Below are 22,854 nucleotides of genomic sequence, written 5' to 3' on the forward strand. Positions count from 1 at the left end.
TAGGGAATTGTTTTTTTAGTTTAAGATATGAGAAGAAGCTTTGTAGGAAGCTATTAAATTTTGCCCAACATGAGAGAGACTTCTCAACGCTGTCTACCATTCTGTTTCCTGAACCAGAATTCTCGGTTTTGATCTTGTTTATGGACAGAGTGGAGTAAATCTATGCCCTTATCTGACACCATGTGTCACCTATCCACTGTCATTCTACCCGCAAAAACCTGCACAGAGCATTACAGAAGCAAGCCGAGAGGAAGCATGCCCTGCAGCCAAGGACCAGGGGGAGTCCTTAGAAGTTTTTGCTTAATTGTTTTGTTTATCAAACTCTACAGTATGTTTCCAGTGGATTTCCTAATGAACTGGTTTGTTTTTGAGACTTACTGCAATGCTAGTAATTACACCAGAAACAGGGGGTCAAGGCTCATTCCTTCCCACAAGCTTTCAACTACCAGCGAGTAAACACGCAAATGCACTTTTTTAGCTCTTCCTATTTCCCCCCCCCTCAAATTTAACTTTTCATTAACCTGAGGACAGGTAGTCCTCATTTGCCTTTCCCATCTTGCATAGGCATCTTCCTGAAACTTATGGTGCCTTAGCCAGTTTACAAAACTTGGGCATCTAGATAGATGTCCGCTTGAAGCCACAGAATGTGGAGTTCAGTGGAAGGAAAATTTAGAGAGGGGGCACATGACCATGTTTCCTTTGCCCTATATGGGTGGGTAGTAATTAGCTGAATCCTAGTCTGCCTGAATTAATTCAAAGACATAAACCTGCAGGCTAGGGTATTGTACTGGGAAGGGAGCCTTTTGGACACCTGCATCTCTCAGAGTAGTTAACAGAAACCTGTAACCTTCCTGCCCAGTTAGTGTTCTGGAATTTTATGTGGAAAGGGGCAGTGTGAAAAGTATTAGCAATATATGTTTTCCCCCAATATAAGTGAATTAGTGGATAAGAATTTTAGTTTCCTCTTGGAAGCAGCCATTTTGCTTGCAAAGCAACCTCCTCTGTGACCCCAGCGTCATGGGCAATCCAGAGTTAGAGGCATTAAGTCAAAGCTCCTGTCCTGTTTTTTCTTGTGTTTAAACTAGCATTAAAGCAAAATGGAATTTAGTTCAGTCTTGGCAGATCTTGCATATTGCCAGGTCTGAGTTCAGCAAAACGTTCAAAACAGGCCTGAGTTCAGCAGGAGGCCCAGAAGTGCCATTTTTTAAAACTGATTTATTTCACCTAAGCGTCTATTTCTGCATGAGGAGAAATGTTCCTTTGCATTAACTTTCCATATGCTACTGAGCAGATTGGATTCTGTTTTCTTTTAGTAGCTGGGAAGTCAATTGTTGGGGAGAGAATCCACCTTCTGTAAAAGGGATAAAATGAAATCCAGCTTTCTGTATATTTCTATTTTATTTTCATTACTGTTTATCAAATGCGCGATTTGACTTAATTTGTGTCCTTTTACAGAGGATTATTATTAGTGGTCATAAAAGACAGTTTGACACATCTGAAAGGCATTGGTGAGACTTCCCTCCTCCCACCTACTGGGAATGGTAAAAGGATGGTAGAGAGAATGGGAAGGAAGTCCTTGGCTTGACTAAATAATCACTTCTCCCATTTAGACTATGGGAACGTGGCAATGAAATGACTTTTTAGCCTTTGCCGGGCTAAGACACTGTTTGCCTCTTTAGGAAAAATGTTTTATTGTGTTCATGCAGTCTCAGGCTCTCAAAGGGGCCTGCTGTACCAGTTCTGAATTGATCACATCTGCTGGGATGGGATAAGTTGCAGGACTCAAGATGGGGATTTTATTTACTACTGTCTTTTTTTTTAATTTATTTTAATAAGCTCTGTCTGTGTTAATAAACGCAGCCTGAACTCTGTGTTCTGTGATAGTGCAAAGAGAGGGAAATCTGTTCAGTATTGACTGTCCTCCAAGCTGGAATCTTCAGCCTATCTAAACAGATTTATTTATGATTCTTTTACATTTGTTTTGCCATGATTTTATCTTCATAAACTATCCTTGGATAACCAGATCCCTATTGCTCTTTGGGGAGGTGGTCAGTGAAGTCGCTAGCTTCTGAAATGAGAGAGAAGATGGGGGCAGAGGAAGCCTCAATAGAAAATATGTGGAGAGTTCCCCTGGATTTGGTGAATTCCTAAAAAGCCCTTCTGGGCTATGAGGAAGGTGGACTTTTTGTTAAATTCTTAGGTCAAGGGAAATACTAAAACTGAATATATATATAGATAGATAGATATTTGTTATTTCACTAAATGGGCCCTTTGACTCTGTATAAGAATCATGATTCATGTGGGCACCAGGCTTCTGCCCTCTCATGCTTCATGTAGGCACCAGTCCTGTGCTCTGTCTAGAGTGCAGGCAGGATGAGAGAGAGCTTGTTATGTTAAAAATGGTAGGCATTCACCCTGGGGTGCAGGATTTTATCAACAGGCCAGTGAGGGGTTCACCGGGTGAAGCTTTTTTACTGAGCTGTCATTATTTTGTTTTTCAGAAGTCAATTTGTTGCCGCTTTGGGTCTCTGATTCTCTGTAACTGAAGGAAAACAGCAAACCCTACAACATACTTTCATTTTCCTCTGAACTTGCCAGCAGGTCCTAGGAGACCCTGGTTATGAATATTCTGCTGTTTGATCTGTCACTTTCTCGGCATGCATGGTGACAGCCACGCTGTTTCCCAGCAGTTTGGTATGGCAATCTGGGTACCAAATGAGAGGAGGAGAGACTCAAAGATGCTTGATTAGATCCCAGAGTCCCTTAACTCCATAGCTGTAGATTTTTTCATCTGTCATTTCAACTTGACAAGTGTACGGCCTTCATGTTGCCATTTAGTCATGGTCCATGCTTTTGGTGACCTTGTCACTCTAACTCCTTCTGTGGGTCTAAAGCAGGGATGAATTCCACTGAGAGAGCAGAGAAGGAAGCCTGTTTTAAAGATTCCTTGGGCTGCTTGAATGGGGTTTTTTGTAGCATTTCACTTGTAGCATGTCTCGATGGGTAGGGAATGTAAAGGGGAGTTGGGGCTGTTGTGCTGTGAAGATTGGGACTTCACATCAGGGTTTCTGTAGTCCAACCAGCACCAAATATGTCCATCCAGCACCATTTTTTTGAAGACGAAAGACATTTATTGTTTATAAAAGTGATTCATCTAATGCATGCTGACTAAGCTGCACAGCAAATGAAATCCTGTACCTATTAAATCCAGGCAAAAAGGTAGCAATGGTTAAACTTTTGTGCCACTGACAGGAACTGGGGCAGCGTTTTCTGAGCAAATTTTTTTTCCTTGTGCAGATCTTTTAAAATCCAGTCCAGAACTGGCCCAAGGCATGCCATCTTGTCTAAAGGTATTAGCATTTAGGGGCTTACATAAAGGGAACAAGATTTCATACCTCTCCTTAATGCTATCATTTGGGTGTAGACTTGCTCATTTTATAGCATTGCAACTAAAAGGCCTAGGCATGTTTTAATTTGAAAGCACAGATTTTTGGAAAGCAAATTAAACTTTGTAATGAGGTACTAAATCTCAGGATTCTGTGTAGCTTTAATTTAAATGTGATTAGTTCTGCTTTGGACTATTTTACCACGCTTTGTTTATGTGCAGACTATTTTTCTTTTCTTTTCTATCCTATTTATAATTTGAAGATGCATCATAAATATTGAGAGCTACCATCTATGTTGCGTACAGGTGTTGCATGCACTCTCTACAGGCTCTGGTGAACTGTCAGTGTTCCAGCTTTAGTGACCTAGCTTATTAGGCAGTGCTACTTATCCCATCCTAACCCTCCAGCAAGGAGAATTGGGAGAGGCAGAGTAGACATGGGCAGGGTTGTTGATTTGCGCATGCCCGTTGATCTGTGTTTTCTGCAGCAGTCACAGAAATCCATTACAGACATTCAGGGAATTGATTAAATTGTCACAAACAGCTGTACAGAGAGGGGTTTCTTGCAGCACGGCTCATCAAGATGTCCGGTATCTCCACATGCGAGGCAGAGCTGAAGGGAATGTCACTGTCACCAGAGTGTATAACAGTAAATAAGGGGCAGGAGAGGGGAGGGCAGCCACAAGGCTTCAGTGCATGATGTGTGGCCTGGACTGATTGTGAAGAAGGTTTAATCTCTTAAGATGTAATGTCAGTTCCTTGTGTCCAAATGGTGGCTCTTCTGTTCTTGGAGTTGTGAGGAGGCCGATCAGCATCCCTCATCTGAGGTCATGCTTCCCTGAGATCTGAAACAAGGGTTATTTCCTCTCCATTCTGAGTGTGTCCTCCTCTTCTGCAGCCCCTGCTCTGAACATCCTGTAAAAAGAGTTGGACTCCTTTATTCATAGCTAGATTATAAGCAGAAGAGGCCTGGCTCCTTAATGTAGTCACCATTTTTATACTTGAATACATCATAAAGGGGAATAGCTATAGAAGAGAATCAGTGCTCCTGCAGTACAAGCCATTCAGGGGGCACCAATTACTCTTTTGTCCTTGTCTCTTACCATTTTATACAATGGTTGAAACACAATAGGTCCCCGGAGTTCTCCGTACTTGAGAGAACCTTTCAAACCTCCTTTAATTGCCCCCCCCCATTTGTTCCTAATTTTTCCATTAGAAACTCACGGCACAGCTAAGCTCCCTTTCAGAGAGCTTTCTGTCCCTATTTACAAATTGGCCGAAGAAGGATAAATGGGGTGAGAGAGAGAGAGAGTGTGTGTGTGTGTGTGTGTGTGTGTGTGTCTCACCTTCAAGAATTCTAGCATTTGTAGCCACATCTAGATACTTACCCATCACTCCATTTTTGCAAATATTGCTAAGAAGGTGTGGAGGTGGGGCAAAATATTTAGAATTGGGTGAGTTATCTGAACAGGAAAATTGAAGAATACGTGCTTTCTTTGTCCTGTTTCAACTGCAAAAACAGCTCATGCAGAAGACTGGCTTTAAATGCACCTCTACAACCCCCAGTTTGCAATTGCATTGAGAGTACTTGCTGGTTGAAGCAGGATTACGCTGCTGTGGCAGAGGGAAGGGGGTGAGGGGAAGAATTGTTTGGCCTTTGTGGGACCATGAATATGACATAATTGCTGTGGCTGAGGAAATATCATTGCACAGGCTGGAAGAGGCCCCAGAGGAGAGGCGCTGTGTGTAAATTATTCATGCTCGCTAGTGTGAAAGCAATAAAATAAAATTAAAATTGAAATATAAACATACATCATGTTACATTTGTGCAGAAGGCAGGGAGCTTGGCTGCTGCAGACTTGTGGCATTGTAGGGGATTGCGTAGGTTAAGCCAGGGAGACTGCAGCCTGGAGTGTCACTTCCCAGAATAACAATTGGACCTGAAATAGCCGAGTGTGTGAATTCCTGGCAATCTTTGTACATTGAGCCTTTGGGGCTTGCAGCCCCTGCCTTGTGGGAGTTAGTGTTACCTGTTTTGGCTTTCATAGTTGCATTCAGGATACTTAGCCTCATCTGGCTGGATATTTGCCCTGTATTCCCTGAAGGGAGATGACCATAGTGTGCTGAACACATGCTGGTACCAAGGCAGATGCAGGAAAGGGGATGTTCCTTGTCTGTACAACTTTTTGTCTGGATTAGCCCTTTGCAAAGGGGAAAGGGGCCAATCTCTAGGACCAACTGGTGATCCGCTCTGCAGGGTGCGGCTTCAAGTTCCCCCTCATAGGAGCACACAGGTGCCCCTTTTAATTACTTAAGGGAAAGTAGCTGAAAAGCCGCTCGATACAAATCCCTTAAGCCACTATTGATGGAGACACTGGGGAAAGCTTCTGCCCAGCCCGGAATCTGAAGCATGGGGCACCATCTGTGTTCTGGCAGCTCCTTGGCCAAATTACATTCCAAGCCTTTCTTTCCTGCACTGTTTTTCATTAAATGAATTGAGTTTGCTGGAAATTGTCTGGCCATAAATATTCCCTCCCGCTCAGTACAGTCAGGTTATTACTGCTCCCCAAGTCAGTGCTTCGTTGCAGAGCAGAAGGTGACTAGCACTCCTTATGAAATGAAAAACAAGAAGGGGGGGGAAATCCTCTGGCTGAGGAACTGGGGCAGCAGGGAGCTCTGCAGAGAACCTTTCTTCTCTCTACTGCTTCACATTCAGGGCCATAAATATTTTAATGCTGTTGGTAACAAATGAGAGAAGAAAGGGGAGGAACACAGCCATACACTGTCTAATTTAGTGAATTTCTGCTGAGAAAGTGATAGAAATGTAAGCGGATGGCTTGGAAAGGGTATGTGTGGGTGTGAAACAGCTTTAAAAATATAGTCCTGGAAAATGGCTCTAATTACATCATCCTCTGACTACAAAGCAGAATGGAAATCCAGCGTGAGTGCAAAACAAGACAAGAGTTTGTGGTTATCTGAGAGCCCAGCTAGTAGGGTGCTGTCTGCTTCAGAGCACCAGAAAAGGAGTAAGCACAACTTACTTGGGGGGATAAGTTGGCTTTTGTGAAGCTCTGCATTCCCCTGATCTGCTAGCAATTGACAAGGAGGCATATATGCTCTGGTGCTTCAGTGCCGGGGGCAGAAAACGCTCTCTGTGAGGGGTATGGATAGTCTCGTACAGGTTGGCATGGTGAAAATCTGTCCACCTAAAATACATTTGTGTCTAGTCTCTTGCACAGCTGCATACAGTACTAAATGTGTATTTATAGGTCCACAGGTCAATTTTAATGCTGTTTTGGTAGCCCCCCAAAATGGTATAAATTGTTCCCTGGTCTAGAGATGCTTCCTCTAAATGTCAAACAGTTATTGCTGTTTAGCCTTTTCCTTACTTCCCATCTGCTCAGCTCTTTTCCCCCTCGGCATCCCCTGCAATTACATGTACCACTCTCTTCTGAAGCTGCAGTAGCACAGATCGTTTTTCAGTGCTGTAGACCTCCAGTCTTTAGTCACCAGAGGCTGTGTGTGGACACAGCCAAGCCTCGGTCTCTGATGTTCAGTTCTAACAGTTTAACTGTTACCATCCCACTCCTGGGAATCTAATAATTATCGTGACAACTGTTTAGGAGTAATAAATCACTTTTTAAGCATCTGTTGAAAATCATTTCCTTAACATGTGGATAAATGTATTCTCTTGGTTGAAGTGCAATCAAACTCAGACAAAATTAATAGCAGTCAGGTTTTCCCTGCAGGCTGTTGGTTGACCACTCTACTTGATACACATCTGTATTTTTATTCTAGTCGTTTTTGTGTGGGCATAGCTGTTTCAATGACCTGATTGCCAAGCAGGCCTCTTGGTTACTAGCTGCATCCAGAGGGATCAGCGCATGCCCCGTCCCTGCCCCCCTCCAACTCCTGCCAACTAGTCAGTTAACTTAGGGTTACCATACGTCCTCTTTTTCCCGGACATGTCCAGCTTTTCGGCAATCAAACCCCTGTCCGGGGGGAATTGCCAAAAAGTCGAACATGTCTGGGAAAATGGCGGCTCTGCTCCTCCCCGACTCTTCGGCTCTGTTTAAGAGCCGGGCTGCCCGAGTGCTACCGGCTTCGGGCAGCCCCCGTGCCTCCGGACCCTGCGCCGCTGGAGCCCGGGAGGGGAAGTGCCCGGCTAGGGGCGCAGGGTCTGGAGGCATAGGGGCTGCCCAAAGCCCGAGCGCTACCGGCTTCACGGTTTGCTGGGCAGCCTCCAGACCCTGTGCCCCCAGCTGGGTGCTTCCCCTCCCGGGCTCCAGCTGCACTGGGGAAGCGCCGGCTGGGGGCGCAGGGTCTGGGGGCTGCCCGGCAAACCCTGAAGCCGGTAGCACTGGGGCAGCCCTTTTCCCCTGGCTGGGAGTGGAAGGGAGGAGGGGGCGGAGTTAGGGTGGGGAAGGGGCGGAGTTGGGGCGGGGCCAGGGGTGGGGAAATGGCCGGGGCCAGGGCCCGTGGAGGGTCCTCTTTTTTTATTTATGAGATATGGTAACCCTAGTTAACTTTTGGTAGATGGGGACAGCTGGACAATGCTGCTCCTCACATCCAAGCTGTGCTCCTCTGCCGGCAGTGAACAGGGCTTGATTCTGAATGCTACCACTTGCTGTGCACAGTCCTTTCCAAACCAGACCTCTTGATTTAGGAATGTAAGATTTAACAGGTACAGTGTGGCACCAGGTTGGGCTTTTGTTCCTTTGAGGCCTTCTTTCAGTTAGGAAATGTTGTTCTGAGGGGTTATTTGTATTAGTTACATGCTCACAGGCGATTGGATAATGGGGATCTAGAATCTTTCATCTCCGAGCTTTCAGGTCAAACCCTGCCCGGGTCTGTAGTAACCAAAGTTTCTTACCATCTGACTGATGGCCTCAATCAATTTCAGTAGACCAGCATCCCATTACCTTAGTTGCCACTAATTGGCAAATTTGTCAGCAGCCTCAGAGGACAAGAAAAGGATTAATTGGGGGCTGAGGTCTCAAATGCCCTCTTCAAGTTTCACCAGATCAAGGATGAGGGATACTGGCAGGGCTGCATGGGGAGCTGGCACAGTCTCTGCCTTTCCCTTATCTGTTCTAAGGGCTGATGGAGTAATTCATTCGCCAAGGTTTTCACCAAATATTCTCACATCTATACACCCCTGATCTCAGCTGTGGGAGTTATAAAGTAGATATGCAAAGTATTAACCTGCTTTGGGAGGGGGAAAGTCTGGAGGGGTTGGGAGGGGAAAATTCCTCGGAGCTGGGCACTGGACTGATCACGGTGTCGAATTCTTTTGCAGTGCACTTGCCGCAAAGACATGGTGAAGATTTCCATGGATGTTTTTGTGAGGGTTCTACAGCCGGAACGTTATGACTTATGGAAACAAGGGAAAGATGGTGCTGTTCTGGACCACATGAAACCTACAGCTCTGACCAGCCCAGAGCTGGATGCCTGGAATGAGACAAAGCCTGAGCTGAAAGCTAAGCTGCTCCGCAGGTAAGGAGGGGATGGCGTCCACTAGACGCTCCTAGTTGTAGTGACTAGAGTATTTGGGGCTTCTCTGTCTGTCTGAGGGATAGCTACCAACCCCTGCCTGAAGAGTGCCTGAGGAGCTGCTGTGTAGTCTTGGCGGTACAGGCTCTGGTGCTGGGGTTAAAATTTCGATTTCCCATCTCTAACCAGAAAAGTTCATATGGGGTTCAAAATTCCTAGGGCTCATGGGTTCCCATTTATCTAGGCATTTGTACTGCATTAATCACTGTGATATAAGAGCCCTAAAGCAGCTGGCTTTTGTGTAGGGCAAGTGTTGTCAAAAAGGTCCTGCTTGGGACATGTGGCTCAGTGCATTGATCTTTCCAGGGAGGAATTTATAGGCAAGTGAGAAGAAGGGTTTACACTCCTCTAACAGTCCAGAGTCCAGAATCTTGTCCTCCAGTGGTAGCCAGTACTGGCATCTCTTAGACAAAGCCATATTAAACCCATAATTCACCTGGTCCACTCTGCAGTGGTGCATATAGCCCATCTCAGTGATCAGTACAGTATGAATACGAACATAGACAGACATGGGGAGAAATTGCTTCCTGACTTTTGCAGGCAACTTAAGCTCTGAATAATGAGATTTGATTACCTTATTTTAGCTTCTTTAAACTTGAGAGCAATTGTATTCTAGTGTGTACATCTGGGGTTCAGGAGTCAATACTCCTGGGTTCTGTTTCTAGCTCACTGTGACATTTTGGGCAAGTTACGTAACTCTGGGCTTGGTTTTCCACGTGTGAAATGGTGTAATACTATTTTCAGAGTAGCAGCCATGTTAGTCTGTATCCGCAAAAAGAACAGGAGTACTTGTGGCACCTTAGAGACTAACAAATTTATTAGAGCATAAGCTTTCGTGGACTACAGCATCCGAAGAAGTGGGTTCTAGCCCACGAAAGCTTATGCTCTAATAAATTTGTTAGTCTCTAAGGTGCCACAAGTACTCCTGTTCTTTTTGCTAACACTACTTTGCTTTCCAGGGTTAGGCTTAATGTTTGTGAAGGACCTTAGCTGAAGGACACTAGAGAAATTCAGAGAACTATTAGTATTGGCACATCTAGATAGGCTTGGAAGGATTCGACTTTTATTGGTGAATGTTGGTAACCCTCGATTTCACCATGCACACACAAACCAACAAAAAATATTTCCACTGATGATTATCAAAATCTACAGATAGCCACGTTCTTCTTGCTTTGCCTTAAGTTTGATTTAAGGATATTTACTTTATATATTTTGACATATTATGTTGGCAATTTTTGTGTTAATGGTTATAAAGCTTTAACTTTTTGAACCTCAATGCTTATGATCATTAAATAGTTTCCTGAACCCACCAATATCTCTCACAACTGAACATTTAAATTGATAAAACAGAAAAAATGCTTAAAAATGAACATTGATATTATCTGTCAAAATTATTTTTAAAAAAATTCTGCCTGGTGTGTATATATAAAAATCCTTTCTCCAAGACAACCCTGATTCTTAGTTTTGCTTAGTCTTTTCCCTTTGGACAGATGCCCACATCTCCACTGGCCCTCTTATAGTTTCATCAGAAGGGTCAAAGATTGAAGCTCATTGGCAGGGTCGTGTGATGAAATACACCTCTACCCTGATATAACGCAACCCGATATAACACGAATTCGGATATAACACGGTAAAGCAGTGCTCCGGGGGTGCGGGGCTGCGCACTCTGGTGGATCAAAGCAAGTTCGATATAATGCGGTAAGATTTTTTGGCTCCTGAGGACAGCGTTATATCGGGGTAGAGGTGTATGTGCTGTATCTGTCCATGCAGTACCTACTTTGCGGATGGAGGATTTCAGTCAATCTGACACATTTTAACCAAAACTAAATTAATGCAATGCAAAAGTGTCTTCCCTAGCATATGGAGTAATTTTTAGCAATAAGAGACTGTCTTTGCCATCTGAGACCGTTCTGGTGACACAGAAATATTGGCCTGGAATTTCACTCTCCCAGTTGATGAAACTGCCAATATAAAATTGTCGTTTTAAAATTAGTACCCAGAATTTAAACCTTGTAAATACTGATCTAAAGTAACTTGAAAAAAGTAAGTCAGAACTATTCTATGTCTTTTGGTTGCATAATTCCTTTACAGTTTTTAAATATTATGGCAACATATATTCTTTTAAATATAAACTTGTGTGGCCCTCATCCTGAAAAACAAGATTCCATACAGTAAGTATGATATCTCAATCTACCAGGGAGCAGGAGGAAAAAAGACTGTCAGCAACACAAAGTATATCTAGGTAGGCTCCTTCACATTTTCCTCAGTCTTTTTCCCCCCCCCCCCCCCCTCTCTTCTGGAAGCATGGAGTCCTCTGCCTTTTGCTGCTTTTATGTCTAGTTTGGTTTCTGTATTTATCAAAAGAAAGTAGTAGAGGAAGTGGAGAGAGGAAAATGACCTTTACAGAATTTATGGAGAACTGGTTTGAGTCTGCATTCCCTATGAATGTTGCAGGCTCCCAGTCCACAGGTGGATGACTCCCACTCTTTCCCCCTCCCTGCCTGCCCCCCCTCAGGGCACAGTCTGGTCTCTTCTGTGGGATATGGTTAAAATGAATGAGTTGCTGAACCTCTGATACAGCCTGAGCAGCCAGTGGACAGCTCTGGAAGGCTTAGATGCCTCCAGAGCCTCAGGGTGCAGTTCTGGACTCAAACCTCTCCTCCAAGCAAGCCATTACTGGATCTTGGGTCCCCAGGGCATGTCTACACATGGAGTTAATCAGGAACAACTCCATGTGTAGACAAGTCCTTAGCTGTCCCTCCCAGGGACTAAGGGCCCAGAGGAGCCGTGACTCCTCTCATTTTCTTTGGGTAATTCTAAGGTTTTTTCTCAGACAAGGGTGTAACCTTCAGGTTTCCCTTTTATTTATTCAGTGGGAAAGTACTGTGTTCAGGGAATCCAAGCCCTCTTTATTGAGTGGAGGCATCAGCTTTATTCTTTCAGGCAACTGAGTTCCATATCTCTGTGTTGCCCCATAGTCCTTGCTTTCACTTTTCCCTCTGTATTTTCCTGCTCTCTGCTGCTCAGTCACATATATCTGTGGGCTTGCTACTGTGCTTCTCTTTTAGCTGCCATGTTTGTGTGGTTGCCTTTTATTGCAGCCCCCTGGAGACTTCCCAGGGGTCCTCGATTCCTTTCCTACTGCCCTTTCACTTCTTGCTAACTACCTTTAAGGGCTTATCTTCACTACCGGGATAAGTCGACCTAAGTTATGCTAGTCTAGCTACGTGAATAATGCAGCTGGAGTCGACGTAGCTTAGTTCGACTTACCCTGGTGTCTTCACTGCGCTGCATCGATGGGAGATGCTCTCTGGTTGACTTTGCTCACTCTTCTCGGAGAGCTGGAGTCCTGGGGTCAACCGGAGAGCGCTCTGCAGTCGATTTAGCGGGTCTTGACCAGACCTGCTAAATTGATCTCCCGGTAGTCAAGACCAGCCCTAAGTCTATAGTTTGTTCTTTTTATCTTTTTATTTTCTTTCCCCCCACCCCTCCACCCCCAGTCTCCAAAAAAGAGGCAAGTGAACTTTCAGCTCTAGCTGTGGCTTTCAGTAGCAACAGAAGACTCGCCAGTTCCCTTAATGGTGGTGGTTACATTTGTGGAAAGTGTGCCTAGTTAGCAAAGATCTAGTCTCTGTTTCTGACCTCCAGTTCAGCAACCCTGTCCCTTCTCATGCTTCACTCAGTGCTGACTCTAGTCCTTGTTGGCTGGCTTTATCCCCCAGGTTTTTTGTTGAGGTCCTGGTAGTGCTCCTTTTCCAGAAAGGGATTAATTTACCCTTAAGTGGATCGCTTCCTCATCAGGGCATTTTCTGCCCGTGAGCTTTGAGGAGTTGTGTTTTTCCCCAGCTTACACTTTTTATGAATGGAGAAGTTCAGTTCATAACAATAAATAGTATGGTACAAGTCTGCTGTCAGAAATCGAGCATGAGGTGTGCTTCTAGTGGAACTCTGCAATGTAAGGTTCCACAGGGGCAAAAGCCAATATTCAAAGTGCCATCAAGTTGAGCGTAAGACCTTGCTTCACTTGGCCAGTTAAGGCTCTCAAATTTGTCTAGCTTTGACTTTCAATGGGAGCTAGGTGCCTAATCCGCTTAGGCCTTTAAAAAAAAATTCTGCTAGGTATCTGCATCTAATCACTTAAAATATAAATTATCCCTAGTTTCCAGAACTTTTATGTAGATTTAGTTCCTTGCCTCAGCAACTCCTGCATATGGGGCTTCATACTGTAGTTGGGATGAAGTATATTGTGACATTATATGTAGCCTAGAAGCTGCCTTAATCTTGTCTGCTTCCACTGGCAAAACGAGTTTAGCTTCTAAAAGAATCATTACTTGATTACAAGACTTAATACGGCCTCCCTTTTGTCTGTTCATGAACACATTTCTAGAGCCAATGCTACCACTTGGGCAGAGGCATCTGATGTGGTTGACTTGATTTATGGAAGGCTGTGATTCTGCAGCTGTGTAATTCACCCTTTGGCAGAGTACTGTACTCCAGAATCTAAGATTTAATTTAAAAAAAGTTTCTATCTCTCATGGTTGTAAAAATAACCTTAAAAATGTGAGCTGAATGCAAACCAATGCGGTGATGTCTGCATGAGTCTACAGACACCCCTTGCAGAGCTATTGTTTCAGGCTAAGCCGATCTGTTCATCTCAATTGGGTGTTAACTCTGAAACCTAAAGTTATGGTCACTTACATTTCATTTTCAGCTAATCATAGTGATTATTTTAGCATAAACATCAGCTAATGTGCTTACTTCACAATCCCAATCCCAAACTTCACTTTCACACTCCTTCTGAAGCCAAAATAAGTAACACACGGGTTCCTATACTGATTGCACTATTTTTTTCCTATTTAATTTAATAAAAGCCCTCTGCCCTTAATGTAAATAAAGTAGGTGCAGAATTTTCAGTTTTCTGCAAAATCTAGGAGACTTTGCCTCAGAATTTAGGTCCAACTTGCTGGTGAATATACAGGGCCATTGTTTTAGGTAGAGTCACCATATGGTGCTGTGACCACCATCACTCCTCAGTGGTTTGATCTTTCCTTACTTTATAAGGCTGATTTTGGTTGTCACATAAAGCTTAAGTTTTGTTCTCACTGCTTATCACTTCTGTTTGCTGTATGGAATCTTGTTTGGTAGGATGGGAGAAGAGTGGGCATGCTACAAGGGAAAAATTACATACCAGTAATTGTTGTTTGTAGTGCCCCCTTTTCTCCCATCTTCACTTCCTCCCATCACTTATACTCCGTTGCTCTTTTACACACATGTATATGTCTCCTAATTCTGTTTGTTTTTAGGGTGCTTTTTAAATGATTTGAGGGAAAAGGAGTGGAACGTGGCTGTATAAATCTCCTGTGCTTTAGAGTCTTTTTGACTTCGCTTCCTAGCAGGTGGCGCTCTAATGTTTTGCTCTACTGGGATCTTGTTTTGTAGGATGGGAGATGAAGAAGAGGACAACAAACAAAATTACCGGTATGTAATTTCCCGTTTCCCTTCTCTATTTGCCTGAGGTCCCCATTATGAAAAAGGAAGAACATTACTTTATAGCAGTGATAGAAGGAATACTGAACTCGTCAATAACGGGCTGCTGGACAAAACAGAACCCAATCCCAAGGCTCCGATACTATGGGTATGAGCCACAACATAAATACATAGAGCAAGAGAATGGGTCTGACCGCTTTAGGGATGTTTGAACCACACCTTGTTCTGCCCCATTCTTTCTTTGGTGGGAGATTAGCTGGTAGTTAGCCATTTGTTCCACTTCTCCATTCTCTAACCCTGGTGATAGGCATTTATACTATGCTCATATAATCAAATTCTAGCCCCAACGAGACTGTATTATCTCCATGTTTGCTTCTCTGGAAGAGAAATAGCATGACCTGAATTCCAAACATACATTCAACAGTAGGAAGTTAGGAGTATCCCTGGGTTTTTAAATCCTTTTTCCTAGTGTGGGAACAGCTTCTCATTTCACTCTATCAAATCCCTTCATAATTTTGAATATCCCTGTCAGGTCATTTAATGCTGACATGTCTGACTGAACTGAGCTCATTGTCATACTGGATTTTAGATGGTTGTCAGTGTCAACTGTATTTGCCACACTGGATTTATATTCAGGATTCAGTTTAAAATAGCTTACAACTGTGAAGGTTTTTCAACAACCTGTGCAAGAAAGCAATCCTGCACTACCCTCTAGGACCTTGATTACCTTTCTTTGGGTTTTGCCTGCTTTGCTTGTCCCTTGAATAGATGAGTAATTGGAATGCTGTAATTAAGGCTGCTTTATTGGAAGAAGCGTTTCCAGTTCTATTTTCTGACTCTGCCCTGTAGCTGTAGCATAGAGCCACATCCCAAAATCCCTTGAATGACTTTCTCTGTCCTTTTGTCAAACTATCTCATTCATGTTTACATCATTTCTCTCTGCAAACTAATTGCCATCTACTGCCATTAATCTGCCCTCACAAGTAACCCTATTTTATTTTCCTTCTTTGGTAAACAGTCTCCTGTTTTTATTAAATCTGAAGATGTTTTCCTGGGTTGGCTAGGTCTCTGTTGTTTCAGTAATACCAGTCTTAATCTTGAACACCTGTAGCTGTAAAATCAGCTGTTGAGTCATGTCTGATCCCAGTGGCACGGAGGATATTCAGGTACTGTCTCTGAGGCCTCCTTTGTTTTACCTTCGCTTGATTTCCTAATGGTGTGCAGCTCCTTCTGTCAGGAGAGAGGCTTTCTGGGAGCTTTGTTTGTCCCATTCTAGTTCTGGTCCGTCATTCTTGAATGTGCAGCTGATATACTGAATAAACCTAGGCTAGTGAAGATGCTGTCCTGACATGGTATTTGCATAATGGTTAATTGATTGTGGCTAAAGCTAATTGGTCAACAGAGTGGGTCGCCAATAAACAGCAGCTGCATTCCAAAAAGTTTAATTGGATTAGAAGGTTTTATAAATGGGCTGCCAATAGGAGAAGCAAATGGGAACTGGAAGGAGAATGGTTTCTCCCTTGGTCATGTTTTTTTTTTAAGAGGAAAAATCTTTATAAAGAGGAAATTAAATTACGATCGAGGTTTCATGTGCCCAGATAGAAGCCAAAAGAGCCAGTGTGTGTGTTCTCTTCCGCACGCTCTCCTGCTTTCCTCCTCCTACCCTTTCCATTCCCCACAATGCTTGCTCTCCAATATGCAGGCTAGTTCTGTCCCCTCATTTAATATTGTGCAATGCTAGAGCATTTCCGGAGATGGCTCCACTTCATCTGAAATTTATTTAAATTGATAACACCAGCAGAATATTAATCACAACAGACCTATAACTTTTTTTAAACCCTAGAACAAAGAGTTAAGTTTATTTTAAAAAACAGTATCTGAGACAGTCTTCACTAGGAAGCCTGAGGAGTGAGTGACTGTTTTAAAAACTTGCAGACCTAATAAATGTGTCCGTTATCTTAAATCCAGGCATTACTAGCACCTAGGCAAGAAAGAGATTGCTTGTATTAATTGGAGTTTATTTCTGCTTTAGTGTAGCCCTGTGTTGTCCTCCAGGACTCTTCCATTCCCTTTTGTTGCTTTGTGTCTTTCCTGCATACAATACTTGGCCTGTTACTTTAGAGAAAACTGAGTGGTGTGGGGAAGTTCTATGAATGCCTATTTTATATGATGGTCCTAAAATACTTCAATTAGGATAATTTTACAGGTAGTTGGCCTCTTAAATATTGCTCCATCTCAGAGCCGAGCTTCCTAAAATAATTTCAGTCTCTTCCTTCTCCCACATAAGCTTCAGGAAAGTCAGCATGGTCTGGTAGTCAGAACTCTTGGGTTCTCTTCTCTGGACTGTGACTGAGTTACTGACCTTCAGCAGGGTCACTTAACCTTTGAGTGTACATTGGAAATGAGACTTGCTTCCCAGGTGTGTTGTGAATTTTAATATCGGTATAGAGCACTTTATGAATGCTAAGTGGTATTCCTTTCCTTCTTTCTCTGTGTGAGCCTACTACTTAGCAGTGAAGCCCCTCAATTAACCTGGGCTGTTGGAAAAGGTCCACCTACCTGTGTCCACTCTCCTCATTGCTTCCCAGATTATTCCAAAATCGCTAATATGCATTTTTCAAGCTGTTGAACACTTGGTCCAGTGACTTCACTTAGCCATATTCTCCATATGTTTACAACTCCTGGATTGAAATAATTCTGCCTGAACACCCCTGCTTCCCTCACCAGGATGAAGTTTATCTTGTTCTGTGAGTTTGTCCAAACTCTTCAGTTTAAACTACTCCTTAAATCACATTGAAATAAATCTTTTTTCAAAAGAGGCAAATGCCATCTTTTTGGCTTTTTCATCCTTTCCAAATGGTTTTCAAACCCCATAATCAGCTATGTGCTCCACACTGTGAGCTCTACAAAGCAGTAACGTTCTCATGGAAAGGTCACCTTAATTTCATGTGGTCGTGTAGATTATCTGCCCATGGCTTCCTTTTAGCTAGATTTACAGTCTGACCATTTCTGATATTGGAAATGTGTCCAGGTAGGTAACATAGTCTCTTTCTTCTAGTAATGTCAACCCATCTACTCGTAACTCCAGAAATACAATTTCATCAGATGGGAGTGCTGTCTTTTTTCTTCCCTGCTTATATCCCTTCAGCTTCAGGAGGGAGAAGAGCACTGTGAAGCCTTTATTGCATCCAATATTAGGTTAAAGCTTTACAACCCGTTGCAGCCTTTGTGCCATGCTTGTGAATAATAGGGGTAAAAGGCAGACATCCTTAACCACAAATAGCCTCCAAAACTTGATTCTACTTTACCAGCTACAGAAGACTTAACTTCTGACAGAATTTTGTTCATTTCTCTCCCGTCTGAGGAGGTGGTATGTTTTCAGGATCTTAGTGAAGAGAAAAGCTGTGATCCTTCTGGGTTCAGCTGCATGCTCTGGCTAATGAATGTCTTGCAGGTGTGAAGTTAACATCTATACTTAGAGGGCGACCATATGGTTAGAGTCTAGCAATTATAAATTACTGTGCACGTTGATCAACTTTCTTCTTTATTAATCATTCATTATTTCTCAGGTTGGTTTTTTTTTTCTTATATGATTTGTTGCCTCATTAAGAGCTCTGTTAACTTCATTCTACTCCCAGTCTAATTAGCAGCTGAGTTTATGGACAGACTCTGTGGATGTGAAGCTGGATTCCAGCTCCTGTAGAGACTTGGGCAGATGAGTTGTCATAGATGGCATTGCGGTGGCAGATGCAATGGCATGGAATGGGGACACCATATGGAAGCTGGTACTTTCGAAATGATGAAAGTCTCAGCTCTCTGAATCAGTCTCTGCTGATGAAGGGTTTTGTTAGGCTCAGACCCAGGGTTCAGAGATCTATTTGAGATACTATTTTAAAAACTAAATGAAATGTGTCTCCTAAACGGGAGAGACGCCCTGGTTTCCTGTCCCCTAGCCGCTCAGGGTCACTATCCGCAATCTTCCCTCTCTTGGACTTCACCAACAAGCCATGTTGCTCTCAGTAAGGGTGTTGTCTCCACTAGGCATTTAGTGTGTCAAATTGATGCTTGATATCTAATGTGCTTCTTTAGTTAGCCTTCCCCATCATCCGTGAGCCCTGTGAATTGTACTGCTACTGTATCAAGTTTCTCAAAAAGTCATAGACGGTCTATATTGACTTAGGCCTTGGCTACACTTACCAGCTAGTTCGAGGGCTGGAAATCGAAGTTCTGGGTTCGACTTATCGCGTCTAGTCTGGACGCGATAAGTCGAACCCGGAAGTGCTCGCCGTCGACTGCGGTACTCCAGCTCGGCGAGAGGAGTACCGCGGAGTCGACGGGGGAGCCTGCCTGCCGAGTGTGGACCAAGGTAAGTTCGAACTAAGGTACTTCGACTTCAGCTACGTTATTCACGTAGCTGAAGTTGCGTACCTTAGTTCGAATTGGGGGGGGGTAGTGTAGACCAAGCCTTAGTGTAGTGTCCTAAGCAGTCCATGCCTTGCTTTTTAAAAATTGGCAGCACCTGGTAGTGTTTGCTAGCTGGATTGTGTTCCTTTGCAGAGTACCTTCAGATTTCTGTAGGGAGGCAGACAGACATCTAGAAAGAGACAAAAAGGTGGCGTGCAGGCAGAGAACAAAATGACACTTCCCCCCTACTTCTATAGAAAGTTTGCAGAAAGTGGGCAAAAGGAGCTTAGATTAAAAATATGGCTTTAAAATTATTGTAACTACATAGCATCAGTTTACATTAATGGTGAAAACTTTCTTGGGGAACCTTAGGGACTCCTCAAATTAATAGTCTTTCATGGCTCCTGTGAATGGATCTTAGGTGTTGTGCTGTGTCAGGCTTACCTGTTCAATTTTAGACGTCTGCTCTGTCCCTGTGGCTGGCATAGGCCATTGTTAGCCAGCCTGTGTTCTCTCTCCCAGGAAGATTGTTTGGTTTCTATACCGAGCCCTTTGCAAGACAGTAATCATTTTATGAACTGAAGGCTGTTTCTTTATGTGAAACGTTATTTCTGCCCCTCCAGGTCTCACAGAAAAAGAAGTCAACCCAGAAGGCATAAAACAGAGGATCAGAAGTCTCTTGGGGAAGTCATAGCTATGGAGACTGCCCTGGAAGAAGTCAAAATGAAGGAGGAGCTGAAAAGAGGGCCAGACCTAGATGAAGAAGAGAGAAGTAAAGTGACTGAGGGGGGAGAAGGTAAGAGTCATGTTCACTGATGGGCACATTGTTCTTAAACAGAAGTGGAGCAAACTGTTTCTCCAGAAGGCATTTTTAAATAAGTTATCTAACGTTGTTTATTCCTCCTGAAAAATCAGTGGAGTTTTTCCCTGTATTAAGTCTGTACTTTCTGAGGTACACCATCATTTACAGTAGCAATTGATTTTTCCCTCTAAGAATGCAATCCAAATAGCTTTCTTGGCAGGGCTTGGTAGTTTTGCCAAAGCTATTAGTTTTGTAAAAATATAATTACAAGAGTAATATTTTTTTAAATATTGCATAAAGGAATGACTCAATACACTTTTTGTCCCCTCCTGTGAGAAGGAATGTTTTGTGCATTCTCGTGGGCATTAGATTCCCCCTACTTCCCCCCACTGCCCCCCAGGAGGCTGCAAATAAAGCTGATCTTTAGCTGTGTGAGATCCCCAAGTGCCACAGGAGTGAGGGCAGAAATTTGACTTTTTTTTTTTTCTTCTCCAAACCATCTGGTGGAGGGGAGAGAATAGATTTATCTCTGAGTGGCTGAGCTAGCACAAGTCCCTGGGATCCCCACAGAGCCAGCACAGGTTCCAGATTTCGCTTCAGGAGAGGAAGTGTTGTTGATCAGGGAACTGGGAGTGAAGACAAGGGCTGCTTTCCCCAGCTTTGCCACTGAATCTCTGAGTGTTTTGGCAGGCCACTTAACCTCACTCTGGCTGCTTTTTACACATCCATTCAGTGGATGTGGTATTTATTAACCTTGCAGGATTGTTGTGAGAAATATTTTTGTAAAGTGCTTTAAAAGCCTTGGTTTAGAGGCACCATGTCCAGGAGAAAGTATATTGAAGGTTTGGCACAGTGTGTGTCCTGGCTTGCGGCTGGTGAGTGATCTGTTTCTCTCTAGATCACATGATATGTGTTGATGCTCCCTGTTGAAGAACCAAGTCTTTTCTTAGAAATCTGTAGCTCTTCCCACTAGGGGCCCTTTCTGTTGCTACTAAAGCAGTCTCTGTCAGTGCTGTATTGATTGTGGCAGTTCATACTGCTGGTAAGCTTTTCCTTCACCTGACTTTTGAGGAACTCTAAAGCACATAACAAATATGAATGGATTCATCTTCATATAGTGTATACCCCCTTATTATTCCCAATTACATTTGGGGGAAACTGAGGCAGAAGAGGTTTAAATGTCTTGGTGACAACGTCGCACAGGAAGTCTGTGGAAGACCTGGGACTAGAACCCAGTTTTGTGATGTAGTCCCATGATCTATCAACTAGACAGTGCTCCCTCCAGCTCCAAGGAAGATAAGAAGATGTGGAATATTGGCATATGGAGAAAGCGCAGCATGAGTAGGTACTTCTTGTCACTTCATCCTGAAAATGCCAGCAATGCATTAAACTATACACTTGGCTCATGTATGAGTTTAACAGTTACTGCTTGTAATAAATGGCCTGAAAAAGCCGATGTCTCATGGGAGACTAGATATAAGTGGCAGGGACAAATCTGAGATCCTTAGACTGGAAGAGAGGAGAGAAGAATGGCTGTGTTCTAGATGAGCAGATTTTTAAACACACACTTAGCTCTGGTGTTGAAAACTGCTAGCTTAGAAGGGACAATTGCAGAAAATTTTCAGCACCATTGCGGAAAATTTGACAAGCAGCTAGTCTGTTTTCAGTGCAATTTCAGGGGGACACTCTGCTGATAACCATTGTCAGCAATGTGTCAGTGTCTTAGGGTATGTCTACAGTACCCGCCGGATCAGCGGGCAGCGACCAATCCAGCGGGGATGGATTTATCGCGACTAGACGCGATAAATCGACTCCCGAGTGGTCTCCCGTGACTCCTGTACTCCGGTGCTATGAGAGGTGCAGGCAGAGTCGATGGGAGCAAATGGCACCAGTCGACTCACCGTGGTACGTAACTTAGATCGACCCCCCCCACCCAGTGTAGACCAGGGCTTAGTGCAGTTTCTTAGGGCTTTTGAAAAAGTTAAATACACCTGATTTTGCCCATCTTCTTACATGCATTCTCATCCTCAAGCTTCATACAAATTTCAGCTAAATAATTAGATTTTCCTTTGTTTATTGTTGAAGTCTGTACGGAGTGCAGAAGAGAGCACCTGGCTGACCTGAGCAAGTAGTTGCATATTTTCCTCCCCTTTTTTCCTTATCTCCTTCCCACCCCGGCTTCCTCATTTTGCTTTGATTTTTAGTCTGGTTGTAAAGGGATTTTCCACTTATACCAGAAAAGAGGAGGAAAGCGGGTTGGGAGGGGGAGGAGGAAGAGTGGGATTCTTCAGAGATCACTGGCAGCTTTCAAGAAAGAAGTCTGTTTCATGTTGTTGTTTTGGACTTCTTGAATATTAATAGCTGTGGTTTTAAGGGTTTCTCACCCAGAAACTTGACAGTGTCTTCTCTTTGCCTTTTATGACTAAGCTTTATGTTAGTAATTTATCATTTCAGTATCAATGCTTTCAGAATTTCCTAGCAGATTTCCTTGTGACTAGAAGTAAGGAGAGAGCCTTCCAGCTCTGCTCCTCTCTCTGAGTGAGTTAGAAGGTAATGCATGTACCAACAGGTGCTGTCTGCCATGCTGGGCATGTTATTAGTGCTGCAGGGCTGGGATGTAGACCCCTGTGCTTCACAGGAGGACCCTGTCTCTTTTGTTGTGAAAAGAAGCAATGAGACAGCTAACTGTGAAGTGGTTATATATATATTTTATTGTGCACCACTTTGCATTTAAAGATGACACAACCACATTAATCCTATTGCATGTTGCAATTACACACACACACACACACACACACACACACACAGGGACAAAATTCAAGTTCAGGCCAACAATTTGTTGTTGCCATGTTCTCTGGTTCTCTGGTTTATAAAATTTATTTATTTTAGTTTATAAAATAACTGATTAGACAGTCCTGCAAAACCTGAACACTACAGTTCAGTCAAGAGCACAGTAGACATGTCATCTTGAGTTCTTTTATTGTCCGGTAGGACATCACTGAGTGTCACCCTATTTTCTAACAGCATTGTTTGGGGAGGGGTAAATAAAGTTCCGGGATACAGTAGTCCTGTCGTAATGTGATGCAAATCATGTCTTGACACCACATCAAAATGGGTTAAGGTAGTGTTGACCAGCAAGGTATTTCAGATCACTTTCTAGCATCCTTTGGGAGAGGCACCCCTGTCAGAATGAAAACTGTTCTTTAAAAGTCAAATGTCATGC

General features: G+C 43.4%; 1 protein-coding gene across 3 annotated transcripts in view; it reads left to right on the forward strand.

Annotated features, from left to right (window-relative positions):
* Positions 1–22,854, forward strand: part of KDM4B (lysine demethylase 4B) — a 166,643-nt gene that overhangs the window by 105,524 nt on the left and 38,265 nt on the right. For all 3 annotated transcript variants that reach the window (XM_054013447.1, XM_054013446.1, XM_054013448.1), the window contains exons 9-11: positions 8,685–8,881; positions 14,378–14,416; positions 19,453–19,625. In XM_054013447.1, coding sequence (XP_053869422.1) covers positions 8,685–8,881; positions 14,378–14,416; positions 19,453–19,625 — 409 coding nt within the window. The remainder of the gene's footprint in view (positions 1–8,684; positions 8,882–14,377; positions 14,417–19,452; positions 19,626–22,854) is intronic.

The sequence above is a fragment of the Malaclemys terrapin genome, chromosome 24, assembly GCF_027887155.1.
Source record: "Malaclemys terrapin pileata isolate rMalTer1 chromosome 24, rMalTer1.hap1, whole genome shotgun sequence".
NCBI lineage: Eukaryota > Metazoa > Chordata > Testudines > Emydidae > Malaclemys > Malaclemys terrapin.